General features: G+C 40.5%; 1 protein-coding gene across 15 annotated transcripts in view; it reads left to right on the top strand.

Annotated features, from left to right (window-relative positions):
* The window catches only part of dlg1a (discs large MAGUK scaffold protein 1a), a 134813-nt gene that overhangs the window by 53444 nt on the left and 62916 nt on the right, over window positions 1–18453 (top strand). For 8 of the 15 annotated variants that reach the window (XR_008154242.1, XM_052558410.1, XM_052558409.1 and 5 more), the window contains 2 exons: window positions 8060–8227; window positions 17677–17784. Coding sequence is in view for 14 of the 15 variants with exons in the window: in XM_052558410.1 (XP_052414370.1) it covers window positions 8060–8227; window positions 17677–17784 (276 nt within the window). In the remaining variant the exon portion in view is untranslated. The remainder of the gene's footprint in view (window positions 1–8059; window positions 8228–17676; window positions 17785–18453) is intronic. The other 7 variants (XM_052558417.1, XM_052558416.1, XM_052558414.1 and 4 more) reach the window with 1 other exon arrangement.

Here is an 18453-nt window from a genome sequence, read left to right as displayed (position 1 = left end):
AGGATAAATTAGATCTAATCCTTTTAGTTGATGTTTTTTCTAAAATCCCATGAAAAATCAAGTTGATTGACCTGTTGATTTTGTGATTTGAGGCTTCCTGGATTTCATAGATGTCCTGTAGCTCAAATGGTAGAGCATTGCATTAGCAAGTGCAAGGTTGGGGGTTCGAATCCCAGAGAACACGTTAGGAGACAAAATTGTTAGCCTGAATGCAATGTAAGTCGCTTTGAATAAAAGCGTCTGCTAAATGCATAAATGTCTATTTATTTAAATTTAGTTCCAGCCTTTGTAGTGTGATCAGTGAATTGTACAGTATAGCCCATCACTAATTTCAGTCATTTCATTTTATGTAAAGAAGTGTAGCTCACCCATATGAAAATATGCTGAGAATTTATTCACCCTCAGGCCATCCAAGATGAGTTTGTAAATTTAGCATTATTTGCTTACCAACGGATCCTCTGCAATGAATGGGTGCCGTCAGAATGAGAGCCCAAACACCTAATACAATCATCATAATAAACTCACAAGTAGTCCACATTACTCCAGTCCGTAAATTATGTCTTATGAAATGAAAAGCTCTAAAAAGTAGTTTATAAGCAACAAATACATCAAGGTGTTTTGACTGCAAACTGTCACTTCTTGCCAAAATCCATAGTTCCAAATAACACTTCCTCTAGTGAAAACGTACATCCCCTGTTGTCCTCTCATATCAAAATCCACTGAAACATTTGTTTAGAACTGCTTTGTTTTCACTTGTGAACTGTTCTTGATCTGTCAATATTTATCTCCTGATTCAGACAAGACAACTTTTTTTTTTTTTTTTACTGCAGAAAGCAATATTATGGATATAGGACTCATATTTTAGCCAGAAACAACAGTTTGGTATTACTTCTGGTATATTGTGATGCTTTTTATCAGCTGTTTGAACAAAAATAAACTCGTCTACATCTTGAATGGCCAGAGGGTGAGCAAAATGTTCATTTTTGTGTCAACTGTTTCATTAAGCTGTTTAAATGGTTGTGTGATTCCATCTCTCTCAGGGATGTAGATTGTAAAGGAAGCGTGTTTGGTATGCTGCAGACAGCTTGTTTTCTCTTGGCCTGTGGAGCGGTTTATTAGGTTTTAGTGGCATCCTCATTCCTCTCACTTTCCCCACCTGCCGTTTTGTCATCAGCCGCTAATATGTCCTTAAATAGAAACCGCTGTGAAGATTAAAATGGCAAACTGTATATAACGGAGCTGTTCTTAACAGCTGTCACTTACTAATAAACTAAATTGTGACTATGACCTAATAATAATACCATTTGAAAATGAAGTCAAATACCTGATACATATCTATGAGGCATTTTATTAGAGAAAATCCTGCGCTATTTTGACTAGTCTTAATTATAAAAAAATAAAAAAAAGAATTCTTTCTTTTTTTTTTTCAATTTGTATAATCACGTCTAGAACTATCAAGCTGGAAGATTTCCTGAAATGGAAATCGCTGCTAATTAGGCTAAAATATTTACAGTACAAGATGCCGTCTGGTGTTTTATTTTGAAGATCTGCATTGGAAAGTGTGGTCCTTTTACATATTGACTTACATAACTAAGCACTTTACATTTTAGTCAGTTAATCGTGAAGCTCCTTTTGTGACCGATAGTTCCACATGCTCTCACATGAGCATCATTCATTAGCAATTCATTACGTAAGGCATGTTAAAATTGATCACCCTTTACATCTTTGTTGGTAAGCTATTAGAGCAGCATAGGGAATCCTACTGAAGTGTGTAAAACGTCTTACAATGCGGTTGCCCCGAGTGCATATGATGTAATGAGGGCATGCATGAGGAAAGAAGGGAAAGAAGATCAGTAAAAGAACAAGCTCCACAATTATTTACTCCAATCACAGTAGATTTTAAGCATGCAAAATTACACCACAATAAATATGAGCAACAGGATATAATGTCTCCAGGGTGTCTCTTTTGAATAAAACAGTAGTTCTCGAACACCTATAACAAAGTTTTGTTATAAAAAGTGCAAAAAAAGTGCAAAGTGCAAGCTTCAAGTAATATTTTACTGCAGAATGTATACAGTCATCATTTATTTCCTCTCATGATGTTTCAAACATGTATGCATTTCTTCCTTCTGAAAAAACAATATATATATATATAGAGAGAGAGAGAGAGAGAGAGAGAGAGAGAGATTTTTTTTCAGTGTGGTTGGAAGGACCCTACCAGATCATAAAAAAAACATGCATATGTAATACTTATGATAACATTTAGACAGGATTATTAGTATTTGCAGTCCAATTGGAACACATTAATACTAAATTTGGGAGCAAGGGGTAATGTAGCCCATTTTCAAACCACTTCTGCTGTCTAGAAGCATTTTAGCCTACATTATCGATAAGTTAAAAAACGGAGAGCTGAATCCAGCATTTTTGGTCAAAAGCTACTCCAAGTTCATGTTCAGAATATTGACTTTGGGGGGGAAATAGAATAATGCCCTGCTTTTTATGTTGATTGCCTAACAATTAGAATATAAATACTTTAATCAGTGAATACATACTGTAGCTAGGATGGTCAACACTTATTCCTATTTCAAAATCCTGAAGAAAGTATGTGAGCTATGCAACAATCTTGTAAACAAGTTAAATGAAACTTGTCAAAAGATCAGAAATTAGAAATGCTACAAAAAAAAAAACTGTTAAAGAATTTAAATATATATATTTTTTATTGTTAAATATACATTTTATTTTATGATTATTTAGTACTAACAAGTTTGCAATAATAAGGGTGTCAGCTGATTAAAAATGAAATAAAATTAATTCCATGATATGCCACCTAATTGCAAAGTATTTATCTTATTGACATATGATTAAATAGACATGAAGTTAATCCATTTTACAATTGAATTTGCAACTCGATGCCAAATTAGGGCTTTTTTTCTTTGCTTCCATTTGAAGTCTGTAAACCCAGCATTTGCTTCTGGCCGTTGTTCTCATCTTGTCCGGTTTGAATCTTCACAGTAATGCAGAGCTTTCTCATAAAGGACCTACAGCTGGCTTCCTGCTAGTTAATTATAGTCATCTCAAGAGGGAGCTGCCAAGAAACAGACAGCCGTCGTCTTTTTTGATGTGTAACGAAAACACAATTTGTGCTTGATTTGTTTTTTAGGATTTATGCTTCCAGTTTGAGCAGTACAACCAGTTCTTGATCGTTTTTAACCAGTGCTTCATCATAAAGGACTTAAATGGTATTTCCAACCTTTTTGTTCTTTTTTCTTTTTTGTCGCATGTACCCCTAAAACTCCATTAAAAAGGTTCACCAAAGCATTCATCAGCCACCAGACCAAAACCAGAAATGTGTTCGTCTACAACTCTTACTCTGTAATTTTAAAACATACATTTGATATATAATGAAATAATGTTTCTTATTTCATTATAAACAGATAAATGTTTTTGCATGTTCATCCGTCCCGGCACATCATTTTGAGGTCTTCAGACAAGTTTATTTCAGGGAACGTTTTGCAAGTGACCCATAATACTTATTGTCATCTGGTGTTTGAGTGTAACCAAATTCAGCCTGCTTCAGTTTTGGATGAGCTGTAGCAATGCGCTTTGAAAGTTTAATTTTAGGTTTTGCAGTGGGGACAGCTGGGAGGAGGGAGGGCCATGATGTTTCCTAGAGAGACAAGAGGCAGAAACTATTTTAATTCTGCTCACAGCACACTGTCTGTTTAGATGTCAGCTCTTTCTTCATCTCTCAGGTTGAAGTACGAGTCAAAGTGGATGTGATGATCTCATGTCTCGTTCCTGTCTGCCCTGTGGATCACAGCAGGAAAAGGGCAGACAGAGGGAGAGGAAGTACAGTACACTGCGCTTATTAGGATGGCATATGAAGTTGTGATCAAATATGCACTCTATTTAGAATAAATTTTACAACAGCCCTGCTGGAATATAAGCTATTTTAGAACATCAAAGCTGGTTTGTTGCTGGTCCAAAATGGTCTGTCAGCTTTGACCAGCTTGGACCATCTAGAAACCAGCATCAATGTTTCAGAAACTTTCTGTTTAAAGGGATATTTGATTTTATGGCTGTACACAAAGAATGTTTTTGCTTGTGACTGTGAAAGTGAATGGGGTCCAAAAAGTACATAAAGGTGGTTTAATCAAAGTCATATGAAGTTATAGTCATTTTGTATGATGAGCAGAGCATTTGGAACATCGTGGGTGAATAATTGATGACAGAATTGTAATTTTAGAGTGATATAAACAATTACGACTGATATTCCAGCAAGATGAGAAGTGAAATATACATCACTGTTTAAAAGTTTGGGGTCAGTCACCTTTTTTTTTTTTTTTTTTTTTTTTTTTTTTAATTACAACTTTCAATTTAATTAAATCAATTTAATCAATCAATTTATTAAATCAATCTTAAAAATGTATCACAATATCCACAAAAATATTAAACAGCACAACTATTTTTAACCTTGATAATTAGAAAAAATCTAATCAGCATATTAGAATGCTTCCTGATGGATCATGTGACTGAAGACTGGAGTAATGACTGCTGTTAATTCAGCTTTGCCATCACAGAAATAAATTACATTTTACAATTTACAATATATTACTGATTTTACAGTATTACTGCTTTTTACCGTTTTAATCACATAAATGCAGCCCTGTTGAGCCTAACATAAATAAAAAAAAAATCAAGTGACCTAACATTTGAAAATCTTAGAATTGATTTCAGAATTGAAAACTGAATGCTTGTTCCGTTTGTTTGAAGGGCCACACATCTGGGCATCCGGCAACACCTGCTCTGTGCGGTTCAGCCGAGGTGAATGTGCCAGGCTTCATAATCCCAAATTATGCTGATTACGCATATATAATGCAAATGATGCTTAGTCTTGTCGAGTGAATATGGCTGTTTTTGGCAGCTGTGGGACGTGCAGCTGTGATACAGAGCTCTCCCGAAGGTTTTCAAGGTGAAGCATCTAGAATAAAGTGCTGTGTTTTGCTGAGCTCTGGGCCTCGGTATGTTTTCTGCCAGATAAACAGACAAGAGCTGACAGCTTTACAGCAGCAGGGCTAGACCTGAGACAGAAGGGCCACGAGGAGCAGGCGCAGGGCTCTTCCTCTCCTTAAGATCCTATACAACATCCATCAAACCACATTTCCAACAGTTGTGCACCTCTCAAGGTTCACCCCACTCTAGGGCAGTGAAATTGTATTGTAGAGGACATCGCCTGTGTAAAGCCTGTCTAGCATTCGTTTTTAACTGCTGTCAAGTTTTCAGAGACCTGTCCTCTTTGGTTGACTGGCTGTGTGAGTGATCTCTCTGCATTTATTAGGTTTTACTGACGTTAGCTGGGTTTGGACAGGCCAGCACAGAGAGAGAGAGCATTGAGCCAGTCGAGCAGCTCATTATCCAGGCAAGCTGGCCCCACAGTGGCAGCGGCTGCGCGCCTGAAGCCGAGTCACTGAAGCACTCAGCGGTGTAATAACATCTCCAGAACTGCTCCCCGTCTGTCCCTTTCTCCCCCAGCAGTGGCTCAGAGTTCAGACTCACCTTTCATTTTTACTGGCTCTGTGGCCCGCTGAGAGTTCAGTTTGAACTTTTGAGTTGTTCAGAACAGGGCAAAGGATTTTGTGCAAAGTGTTTCTGCTAAGAACTCAGGTCACATGTAGCAAAGAGTCAGTACTAGTAGTAGCAGACTCCTCTGTCAGTTTAATTTACTGCAGGGTTCTACAATAAGGATGTTTTTGTTTTCTGCTAGGCTGGATGAATTATTCATTCAGTTATTATTATTATTGTTTCTTAATACTATTCCCACCAGAAAATAAGGTCAGTTTAATTATTATTATTATAATTATTATTATTATTATTATTGACTATATAACTTTATATAGTTTAGAAAAATCTATTAATTAATTAAAAATATTATATCTGCTACTTTTTGGTTTGTATTTGTTTGCTATTTGTATAACATTTATGTGTGTGTGTCTGCGTTTGTTTGTTTGTTTCATTTTTATTTATTTAATTTAATTTGTATATATTTTTTTTTTCCACTGGTCTCACCACAAAATAAGGTCAGCTTCATTTTTTTGAAAACCAACTTTGTATGGCACAAAAATACATTAATGAAGCATAAACTACTACTAATTATGTATAGGTTTTTTTTTAATTACTAAAAAAAAATACAAAAACATATAACTATTATTTAATTTGTGTTTAGTTTAGTTTTTATTTTTTGTTTAATTTTTATTTTGCTTTTAAATTTAGTTTAAAGTTTTAGCTTTTAAAATGTATTTTGCTTTTTAAATCTGTTTTATATAACATATGTGACCCTGGACCACAAAACCAGTCTTAAGTGTCAATTTCTTTTATTAAATAAGCTTTAAAATTTGTTAGAGACACAACTATTTGAACGACGTTGAAGTTGTCCAAATGAATTCTTAGCAATGCAGATTACTAATCATAAATTGAGTTTTGATAATATCATCATGGAACATGATCTGCACTTAATATCCTAATTTTTTATTTTTTTTTTGCCATAAAAGTAAGATTGATTATTTTGACCCATACAATGTTTTTTGGCTATTGCTAAAACTACACCCCAGACACTTACAGTAAGAGTGGTTTTGTGGTCCAGGGTCACATTTAAACAGATTTTTGCTGTATGATTTAATGTTCCTGAGTGCCAAGCTTCTTCTGTGTGACTTAAATGCATCTCGCAAATGAGAAAAGCAACATACATGATTCAACAGAGACCATGTTAAGTTGGCCAGAAGTCTTTCACATCTTTGAGTTTAGTCCCTTTCAAGTCCTTAGCAAATCATAATGTACTGTAGTATAGACAGGCTATCAGTTACCACATGTGATATTTGTGAAATATATATGTGGTATACATGTAAATATACATATTTTGATTCCATGTAATTTGATTCTGTGTCTTTATGCTTATTTTCAGACTGTTGTGTTGCATCAGTTGCAACTTGTGATGTGCTTTTGATGCAGTAGTCTGAAGTTATTTAAATTAGTTGTATGGACCAATTTTTTTTACTAAAATAGGGCATAGGAGTCTACCGTGAATCTCTCCATATGGGCAAATCCATTCAGTCTTCCCCCATGCTGCTCAGATGCAGTGACGTTTACAGTAAGCAACCAGCATAAGACCCCAATTTAAAGTTTGTCCCACTTTTTTGGGCATCTACTTTCTCTAAGAAACCTGCCCTCTTTTTCTTCCCTGTAGACTTGTGTTTGTATTTCCTAACCCATATCCCAGGAATGCCACAGAGGTGGGCATATGTATAAGGGTCAACAAGGCACCAGGACAAGATGGATGTCTATGGATAAAAAGCACTACTGAATAATTTGTGTTTCCAGTTAAGAAAGTAACGGAACGATATTTCACATACAGTCTTGGCAGATTGGGGTCAACTGTGATGACTGTGAAGCGAGTAGGATCCGGGGGTGCCTGGCTCATTTAAAAAGTGTTTCCCATCGCAAGAGTGTGGTCTAGAGAGAAATGAAGTTAAAGTAGTTTCACAGCTCTGTATCAGTGCTGGAGTTTTACTTGTTTTTTTTGAGTGCCCAAAGCTCCAAATTAACCAGTCAGTGTTAAATATTTTTTATTAGATTTAAAAATGATTTGCCAGTGAGGAATGATTTTTTTTTTTTTAAAGGGAAAACAAATGTTTATATTTCTTGCCTCAACTGCAAATAAGTTTTTAAATCTAAAAACGAAAATTAAAAGGAAAATCTAGATATTTTTTGCTTCTTTATAAATCTTAATTTTGACACAGAAAATCAATCTTGTTTTACGATGAGCTATTGTTGTTGTTATTATTATTATTATATATTTCAATATTTATTTATTTATTTATTTTTAAAGTGAAATCATTAAAACACGAACTTATATTAAACATTTTGTCATCTACCTGTAGTTTGAAGAGCTCTCTCTCACTGGGCTTATAAAATCAAACAATATATGACAAGTTAATTCAACAAGCAATGTGTTTAATATATTGCTGTATTATGACTGCATTCTCTCTCTTTTTCTCCTTCTCAGAAATATAGATATCAGGATGAGGATACCACGTCGCCTCCAGAACACAGCTCTCCACACCTACCAGGGGATGTGCGTCCTCCTGAGCTGGTGCAGGTGTCGGAGAAAAACATCTCCCAGATCGAGAATGTACACGGCTATGTTTCCCATTCACACATCTCTCCTATGAAGGTAAAATCTCCCGGCATTCCTCTGGCTCCATGACACATTTCTGTGCTGCATGCATCTATTCTGTGTCTCTGTGCACTCTGTAAACATGCTTAAATGCTGTGTGTGCTAGAATCTCCATCAGTGTCATGTTTACACATGAGCACAAACGTACACACAAAATAAATCGCATTCATACAAACTACATTAAAGACTCAGACTTTAATGTAAAAACAGATGCATTCATTTAAGTGTAGAACATCATAACTAGGATGAATATTCCGGTTCAGTGTTTTGTAGGCTGTGAAGTAGTTTCTGCCACTGGAGATCAATGATCTTTTTTTGAGCCTAAGCTGGTTTGTTGTTTTTAAAAGGTTTATGGAAAGCTGAGAAGTCAGATCGAAAAACGGCCAAATCAACTGAACACTATACTGAACATTTTCACTAATGTCCGTCTATGCATTTCCTATCTATGCTTTTCTTAAAGTGAAAGCAGACCCACAGAAAACTTCTTTCAAAGAAAAAAATCTCACTGATTTTGACTGAACAACTTTTATAAGGATTAATCTATACAGTGAAGACTATGCGGTGTTATTTTACATTTGATTTTTGCAAATATTTTATTGCTGGGTATAAGAATCGATATTCTATCGTATCATGATGAAACATTTCCAACTTTCTACTCATACATAACACAAATATTGCTCATGAAGTATATGTGAAATACATTAGACTCTCGGTTGATATAAAGTGCAGTATGTGTTTGTAATGGGCTCGTATCTGCATTGCAGTTTTCATCCTGGCCTGCAGGAGTCACTATCAATGAGTACGGAGTCATGTTACCTCCAGAACTGCAGATGGCTCTTGTCCTATGAACTCTGGCCCTATGGTCTCTCCGCTCCTCCAGAGGGCGGCATCGCCCCGTACCATGTTCAGTGCTCTGCTCATCAGTGTTGATTCCTCACACCTGTGTTTGACCCTTTATAAGTCTGTTTGTTCCCTGCTATTATGTTCAGTCTTGAGCCTATGCTCCCTTTGTACCCAGTTGCTAAGTTAAGTTTGATTGTTCTCATATATTTGGACCCTTGTGTCTTTTTCTGTTTAACGGTAGCTAAGTTTGCTACGTTTATCTTGTACTTTGTTTTCTCAAGTAAAGATTATTGTTACTTTTTGAAGATTCAAGCCCCTTGGCCTTTTTGCTCTTTCGCTCTTCCGCTCTTGGGTTTAACAGTCTGAGAGTAGCTCAGTGAGTAAATTCACCCTCTTAGAGCACCAGAGACCCGGGTTCAATCCCAGCTTGAGGCAGCCTCGTTACAGCAAGACTGAACCATGGAAGCAAACCCAGCGGAAGAGTCTTCACCACCCTCCAATGTGGAACGGATCCTTGCTGCACTCTCTGAGCAAGCCACTACCATCCAACGACATGATCAAACCCTGTCTCAAATTGTCCAGATTTTGAGCCTTCAGTCCCAGGCCTCTTCATCCCAAGAACTCCAACAGTCCCCTGATCCTCAACCTAGGCCCATGGTGACCCTTCCTTCTGAGCCCAGATTACCAGCCCCAGAAAGGTTTGATGGAAGCCCTGAGAGATGCAGAGGATTTATTACCCAGTGCACTCTGGCTTTTCAACTACAACCAAGTTGTTTTCCCACTGAAAGCAGTAAGGTGGCCTACATCATTACTCTCCTCACCGGCAAGGCGCTCGAATGGGCCTCAGCTTTGTGGGACCAGAAGTCTCCACTAACCACAAACAGTCAACAGTTCATCACGGAGATGAAGAGAGTTTTCCAACATCCAGCCAGTGGAGGTGATGTCGATCGTCGCCTGCTGAATCTCTCTCAAGGTACCCGGAGCGCAGCTGAGTTCGCCATAGAGTTTCGCACTCTGGCGGCTGAGAGTAGATGGGATCAAAGAGCCCTAAGAGCGACCTTTCACCATGCTTTGTCATCAGAGCTCAAAGACGAATTGGCATTCCGAGACCCTGCCCCTGACCTTGAGTCCCTCATTGATGTAGCTATCCGGGTTGACCATCGCCTCAGAGAACGCCAGATAGAGCGGCAGCGGGAGACCAGCTTATTTGAGGCCACCAGTCCTGTTAAATTATCTCCTCCTCTTGGGGACATGGATGAACCCATGCAGTTGGGGGGAACTCGGATATCCCAGTCCGAACGTAATAGGAGGATGAGAGATAGATGTTGCCTCTACTGTGGCAAGCCAGGACACTTTCGTACCAACTGTCCTGAGCTTTCGGGAAAAGCCAAGTCTCGTCCTGGAGTAGGGGGGCCCGGGCGAGAATAGGAACCATCCCCTGCTCAGCAAACTTGGGTTTGAGGATCCAGGCCACAATTACCATGGGCCAGCAACACCATCAAGTATGTGCCTTTGTAGACTCTGGGGCCGCCGGGAATTTTATGGACTTTAAGATGGCCCAAAGTCTTGCAATTCACCCTGTGACTCTCCAAGAACCCCTTAACATTACTGCAGTTGATGGCAGCCCACTGGGATCGGGTCGGGTCAGTGAGTGCACTCCACCTCTTCAGTTAAAAGTAGGGAACCACCAGGAATTGATTCAGTTTTTATTAATTCATACCCCTAGACTCCCTATAATCCTCGGTTTCCCATGGTTGACTGCTCATAACCCCAATATTGACTGGTCCAGAGGAGTTGTCACAGAGTGGGGAACACACTGCCAACTGTCAAATACTGCTTTCTGCGGTCCACCTGAGCTGAAGTCTGTCCAAGAATCAATGTCTGGCAATCCCAAGAGCAATTCCATCTTTAGGCTCAAAGCCCCGTCCGTGGAAGTCATGGCTATTCCCAGGATCGAACCAGTCACTATCAAGCCCCCTCTTTACCCTCCCGAGCCATCCCGTGTTCCCCCGGAATACATGGACCTCCTCGAAGTATTTAGTAAGGTCCAAGCTGCCACACTGCCCCCCCACAGATCATACGACTGTGCTATTGAACTGATGCCAGGAACTTGCCCTCCCCGTGGAAGGCTATTTTCCCTCTCTGGTCCTGAGAGATTAGCTATGGACAAGTATCTGAAGGAAGCTCTAGATAATGGATTCGTCCGTCCTTCCACATCACCGGCAGGAGCCGGTTTCTTCTTTGTTGAAAAGAAGGATGGCAGTCTCAGACCTTGTATTGATTATCGAGGCTTAAATAACATCACAATCAAGAATCGTTACCCCCTCCCACTTATGACCACAGCCTTTGAGATCCTGCAGGGGGCCACCATCTTTACCAAACTGGACCTCCGAAATGCATACCATCTTGTCAGGATCCGGGAGGGGGACGAATGGAAGACTGCATTTAATACCCCGACAGGCCACTACGAGTACCAGGTAATGCCATTCGGGCTGGTTAATGCTCCTGCTGTCTTTCAGGCCTTTATTAATGATGTCCTTAGAGAGATGCTGAATATATTTGTGTTTGTTTACTTGGATGATATTTTGATATTCTCCCGCAACCTCCAAGAGCACATTCAGCATGTCAGACAGGTCCTGACCCAGCTGTTGAAGCACAAGCTCTTTGTTAAGCTGGAGAAGAGCGAGTTCCATGTCCCAGCTGTCTCATTTCTCGGCTTCCATGTGTCCAAGGGCAGCCTCCAGATGGATCCAGGCAAGATCCGAGCAGTCGTGGACTGGCCCCGACCCACTTCAGTCAAGCAGGTACAGCGCTTTCTGGGGTTCTCTAATTTCTACAGGAGATTCATAAGAAATTTTAGTTCTATTGCAGAACCTCTTTCCTCACTCACAAAGAAGTCCAACAGGCCATTCATGTGGACCAGCGATGCTGACCATGCCTTCATTACACTGAAACAACGCTTCACATCTGCCCCCATTCTAACTCTCCCAGACCCAGAGCTGCCCTTTGTCCTGGAGGTGGATGCCTCGGATGTGGGGGTAGGAGCGGTCCTGTCACAGAAGTGTAAGAGTGATTCTAAACTTCACCCATGTGCTTTTTTTTCCCGCCGTCTTACCCCAACACAGAGAAATTATGACATTGGGAACAGGGAGCTGTTGGCCATTAAGATGGCATTGGAGGAGTGGAGGCACTGGCTTGAGGGTGCCAAACACCCATTCCTAATCTGGACGGACCATCAAAATCTCACCTACATTCGAGATGCCAAGAGGTTAAACTCACGACAAGCCCGTTGGGCCCTTTTTTTTAACCGGTTCAACTTCATTCTCTCTTATCGCCCAGGTTCCAAGAATCTCAAGCCAGATGCACTCTCGAGGCAGTTTGAACCACCTGAGAGGGAGTTGTGCCCAGAAACCATCCTCCCCGCAGCCAGGGTGATAGCCCCCATCCAGTGGGATATTGAGACCGCCGTCAGGAGAGCCCAACAGCAACAGCCTGGTCCAGGTAATGGCCCTGTAGGGCGTCTCTTTGTCCCTAATTGTATGCGCTCTGAGGTCCTGCAGTGGGCACATGCATCCCTCCCCTCCGGACACCCGGGTACCACTAGAACCTGTAAGCTTGTTCAGAGGAAGTTTTGGTGGCCCAAGTTACAGAGAGATGTTAGGGCCTTTGTCTCTGCTTGTCCAGTGTGTGCCCAGTGCAAGGGGTCAAGAACTCGCCCTCATGGTTTACTGCACCCACTGCCTATCCCGAGACGTCCATGGTCTCACATTTCCCTGGATTTCGTCACAGGCTTGCCCCCGTCTCAGGGAAACACAGTAATTCTGGTGGTGGTAGATCGATTTTCTAAGACTTGTCACCTCTTACCCATGCCCAAACTCCCCACAGCTAACCAAACTGCAGAACTTCTGATGAAACATGTGTTCAGAATCCACGGCTTTCCCCAGGATATGGTTTCTGATCGGGGGCCACAGTTTACATCCCGGTTTTGGAAGGCGTTTGGCCGGCTCATTGGGTCCTCCATCAGCATGTCCTCTGGCTTCCACCCCCAGTCCAATGGACAAACTGAGAGGGTAAATCAGGACATTGAGAAGACCCTGAGGTGCCTGGTGGCCGACAACCAATCCACTTGGAGCTCTCGTTTAATTTGGGCTGAATTCGCTCATAACACTCTGTACCATTCTTCTTTAGGCATGTCCCCCTTTGAGTGTCTCTATGGGTTCCCCCCACCCGTGTTTCCTGGACAGGAGCCAGAGGTTGACACCCCAGCTGCCACACAGCTTGTCCGTCGTTGTCGACTTTCCTGGAAGAGGGCTCGTGCAGCCCTGGTGAGGGCGGCCCGACTCCAACGGAGGCAGGCTAACCTAAGGAGGAGAGCAGGACCCTCATTTCGTCCAGGACAAAGAGTGTGGCTCTCTACCCGAGACCTTCCCTTGCGAGTGGAATCTCGTAAGCTGGCTCCAAGATACATTGGCCCCTTCAAGATCCTCCGAAAGATTAATCCGGTTTCCTTTCGTCTTCTCCTACCCAGGTCCATGAAAATCCATCCTACTTTCCATGTTTCTCAATTAAAACCTGTTGTTTGTTCCACTTTGTCTCCAGCCAGTAAATCTGCCCCAGCTCCTCGCATGATTGATGGTCAGCCAGTCTACACTGTCCGCAGGCTGCTGGGTTACCGCCGGGTACGTGGAGGGGCTCAGTACTTGGTAGACTGGGAGGGTTATGGCCAAGAGGAGCGGACCTGGGTTCCAGCTCGGGATATCTTGGATAAGGCCCTCATCTCAGACTTTCACCAAGCCCAAGGAGCCAATCTAAGGAACGTCAGGAGCCGTTCCTAGGAGAGGGGATCCTGTAATGGGCTCGTATCTGCATTGCAGTTTTCATCCTGGCCTGCAGGAGTCACTATCAATGAGTACGGAGTCATGTTACCTCCAGAACTGCAGATGGCTCTTGTCCTATGAACTCTGGCCCTATGGTCTCTCCGCTCCTCCAGAGGGCGGCATCGCCCCGTACCATGTTCAGTGCTCTGCTCATCAGTGTTGATTCCTCACACCTGTGTTTGACCCTTTATAAGTCTGTTTGTTCCCTGCTATTATGTTCAGTCTTGAGCCTATGCTCCCTTTGTACCCAGTTGCTAAGTTAAGTTTGATTGTTCTCATATATTTGGACCCTTGTGTCTTTTTCTGTTTAACGGTAGCTAAGTTTGCTACGTTTATCTTGTACTTTGTTTTCTCAAGTAAAGATTATTGTTACTTTTTGAAGATTCAAGCCCCTTGGCCTTTTTGCTCTTTCGCTCTTCCGCTCTTGGGTTTAACAGTCTGAGAGTAGCTCAGTGAGTAAATTCACCCTCTTAGAGCACCAGAGACCCGGGTTCAATCCCAGCTTGAGGCAGCCTCGTTACAGTGTTAGCACATGTTGCTAATGACACAATATTTTAAACACTTAGCACACACAAATGGACAATTTTAATAAGTCTATACAACTTCTTTTTGTATAAAGGCCTATGACATGACTAATGGTTTCATTGTAGAAGCTTAATGCAAATCGAGTGCCAGACAAGAAAGTCCCAAACGCAGACGTAAGAAAGAATTAGCAACATTATTTATTAAAACGGACTTCTACACAGTTAGCTTTGTTTATCTGGTCATCATTAATGCATTATAGCCAGTCCACAGAGTGCTCTGCCTGTACAGTTTTCTGCAGTAGTTGGATGGAACTCTTAAAATATGGATGCACAGTGAAACATTTGTCAGGAAACGATTGTGCGTAGCCTGATTGTGTTTTCAGTATCTTGTGTTAGCAGTCACGCTAATTGTTTCAGCTGTGAATGATTCCGTTTTACGGAAGTTCTAAGCGGCCATGCATTATATATTTTTTTCTTTTTGTTTTCTCGTTATCTCGACATAACGAAGTTCGTTTTCTCGTTATAACGACTTAATTTCTTCTTGCCCTCTTAGAGGTGTCTAGCTGTTGTCCTGGCATCTTTATCTGATGTCATTGGACAGTTTGCTTATGTTAGTCCACCAAGATCCAATCAAATTGTAGAAAACCTTTGTCATAAACTGAGCCCTGGAATGTTTTGTCCACTACAAAACATTATTGGTAATAAAGCTCTTCTGATTCTGATTCTATTTGCAGAATTTTTCAGAATGGATTTATAGAATTTATAGAATCTAACACTAAATTGCTCTTGTTCTTCATCGTTTGTAAAAGCCAGGTGAACGTGGCGGTTTTAAAACCCTTAATTCCTAGCACACTGTGAGCAGTGCTGATGTTTGAGGAGCTGTGCTGGGCTCAGATCAGTGGAGCTCCCTGCATGCCGACAGAGCAGTGCCTGACAAGCCCTGCCTGTCACCTCCCATCAGCCTCAGCTGCACAGAGCATGAGCTAGTGCTCTCTGTCCCCACACACACACACACAAACACACTCACTCTGTCATCACTATGAGCCTGTATTCCTCCTAAATCAGTCCATGTGCTCTAGGCTGATGGTGCTTTCTGGCTGCTGGCCCAGCTGACATGCAATGCTCTCTTAACTCTCCCTCACAACAATATGAGCTCTGAGAATGCGTGTGTTGCACTACAAACATGCATCTTTGCAATTAGTTATATTTCCTCCTCCAAAATTAATCATGCTTTGTTTACTAAAACAGAATTGGATAGTTTGATAATTGTGATTTGAAGGTTATATGATTAAAAGCAATTTCCTTATAAGACTGGCGATGGTCGGTTGCTATCTTTATTAGTGATTGCAGTAGCCTTACGCCACCTTGTGGCCGTTGTTTGTAATGAAATGAAAGTTAAAGTACTATCCTGGCTTATCTTAATATGCACAGCCAGATGTATAAAAGAGCAAGTTATAATTGTTTAAAAAAAATATAAAATGCTATTCAAAATTATATATTTTTTGTGTAGTTCTGTTTGGTGATGCTGGTGGCAGAGTAAAATACGTTTTTCCTTAAAGTTTACGTATTCATTTTTAAAATCCCTTTTAAAACAGCATTCCATTTTAGCAATGCTATTGGCTCTTTAGGATCTTTAAACGCAAGCTGTGTAAAATTTCTGACTCTATGCTTTAATGGAGGATGTTAAAGAATTTCCCATGAATCAGATCTTGCTTTACACATTCTCTGCCCTGGTGATGACGTGACTGCATGCTTTCTGTAGAACACGACACATGAACCACATGCCCCTGGTCAGGTTTCTATTTACAGATCGCTCTACTGGCAGTGAAGACACAGGGATGCTCCCATCCAGAGTAACGGATTATTTAACCTTTCGCTTAAGTGGCACACAGCCTGAGTTCACCTTCTAAAGCATATGCGCTTTGTTTAACGTCATATTGATTTAAAGTCATAGATAATTGAGGTTCTTGCTTTTTGCCTGATTATGGGATTGTGTTATGATTCCCTGTGTGCTTGGCTGGAACTGTCGGCACAGATGGAGATGACATCTTGTGGCGCCCCATGTCCCACAGTTGTAGTGTCCTGTGACTGGCCTGTGTACTTCTAAAGGCCTAATAATATCTGTGCTGAAACACAGCAAAGCTCTGCTGTGATATTTTTATCAGGATGAATAAATAGTGTGTTTGTCACTTCACAACTAAGAGAAGTGGGTCACGGTATGTTATACAATTTGGAAACACTGAGTGATGAATATATCTCACACGCACACACACGCACACACACACACACACACACACACACACACACATATAGTCATTAATTGTGACTCCAGCATGAATTTCCTGTTTTAAATTGGCTAAAATTTGATGCGTGTAAATGTATACCACTGTTAAATACTCTGTAGCGTTTAAGATTTTGTAAATAAATACTGTAAAAACATAGTATTGTGAAAATGTATTACAATTTAAAAAAATGTATTTTTTAATAAAAACTTTGCATTTCATAATGTGTGCATTTCACTTGAGCTTTATTACATTGGTAACTTGGAACTTTCTGTGGAGTTGAGTGGGTGCAATTCTATGTGGACCTGGCTATGAGTAATTATGCTGATTAATCCAAATACATATAGGATTTACATCATCTTACCTTTGGCTGTCCAAGAAGTTATTTTCACTGATTAATATCAAGCATTAACTATAGGGATCACCTATGTCATGCTTTAAGATACACAGCTGACATGTGATCACACTGTGTCCCATCTTTCCAAGCATTCTCAGAATGACTCCATGCTATGGAAATGCCGTCAATTTCCTGCTGTCTTCTGCCACACAACTTGAAGTGTCTGCTTTTTATGAGTGTTTGCAGTTCATCATGATCCATGGTTTTAGAAAAGAGCACTTTGTATGTGTGCTGCTGTATGATCGATCATCATTATGATATAATGGATGATTAGAGTTCAGTCATTAGACTGAACTTTCTCACTCTTTTTTTTTTTCCGTTTGCTAGCTGTTTGTTGCTTAGTGAAGTTGTAAGTTGTTGTGCTTTTTATGTCATAGCTGCATGGGTTTCAGTGAAGGGCACGATGCTTTCACACACACTCATTTTAAAGCTGCTTGTTGGCACATTGTTTGATATATTTGTGTTTCTGTAAGAGTGTGTTTGCTACTCATATTTATCACCTAAGTTGCGTGCCCCTCTTCAGGTAGAGTCTCTGGAGTGCGTTTTTGACGGGCCGTCTACATTAGGAGGTGAGGAGGTCCCAGCCCCTGCATTTGCCACACTATACTCGCAAAGTGACACACTGATGCAGGTAACCCAGCGCGATTCTATGGTTTTTATTCACACGTTCTCATCATGATTCACCAATGATAGAACAGATAGCACAAGATTATAATTTAGAGAAATCTGTGTTGCAGTTTGCTTTGTAAGCACTAGGTGGCAGAGATGTCATAGCGTTAGGTGGCATGTACTGTATGTACTGTAGATTTCTGTTGGATAACTTGCAGCTTGGTTTATATTATTAGTATTTTCTATTTTCTATTTAAATATTTTCTATTTTCTGACATTAGTTGGATTGTGCTAACCAATAGTTATTAAAGGGACAGTTACTCAACTTCAAGTGTTTCCAAATTCCATTGGTTCATTGGCTTCCATAGTATAAACCAAAAAACATTTAAAGAAATCAATGGGTACCCCCCCCCCCCCCCCCCCCCACACACAATTTTTAGTTTTGTGTTCAACCGAAGACAGAAACTTGTACAGGTTTGAAAAAAACTTGGGTGGGTAAAAAGGGCCTTTCGCACCGCAGGAAACTTTTCAAACTTTTCAATCCTTAAAAAGGTTCTGGGAAATAGTGTCCGCAAAGTCGTCCTAATACTTAACATTAACATTACAATTACCTTGAATCATTAGGCAGACGCTTTTATCCAAAGCGACTTACAAATGAGAACAATAGAAGCAGTCAGGTCAACAAGAGAAC

Source organism: Carassius gibelio, chromosome B6 (assembly GCF_023724105.1).
Source record: "Carassius gibelio isolate Cgi1373 ecotype wild population from Czech Republic chromosome B6, carGib1.2-hapl.c, whole genome shotgun sequence".
In the NCBI taxonomy this organism is placed as follows: domain Eukaryota; kingdom Metazoa; phylum Chordata; class Actinopteri; order Cypriniformes; family Cyprinidae; genus Carassius; species Carassius gibelio.
This window is presented reverse-complemented; position numbering and strand designations above follow the sequence as displayed.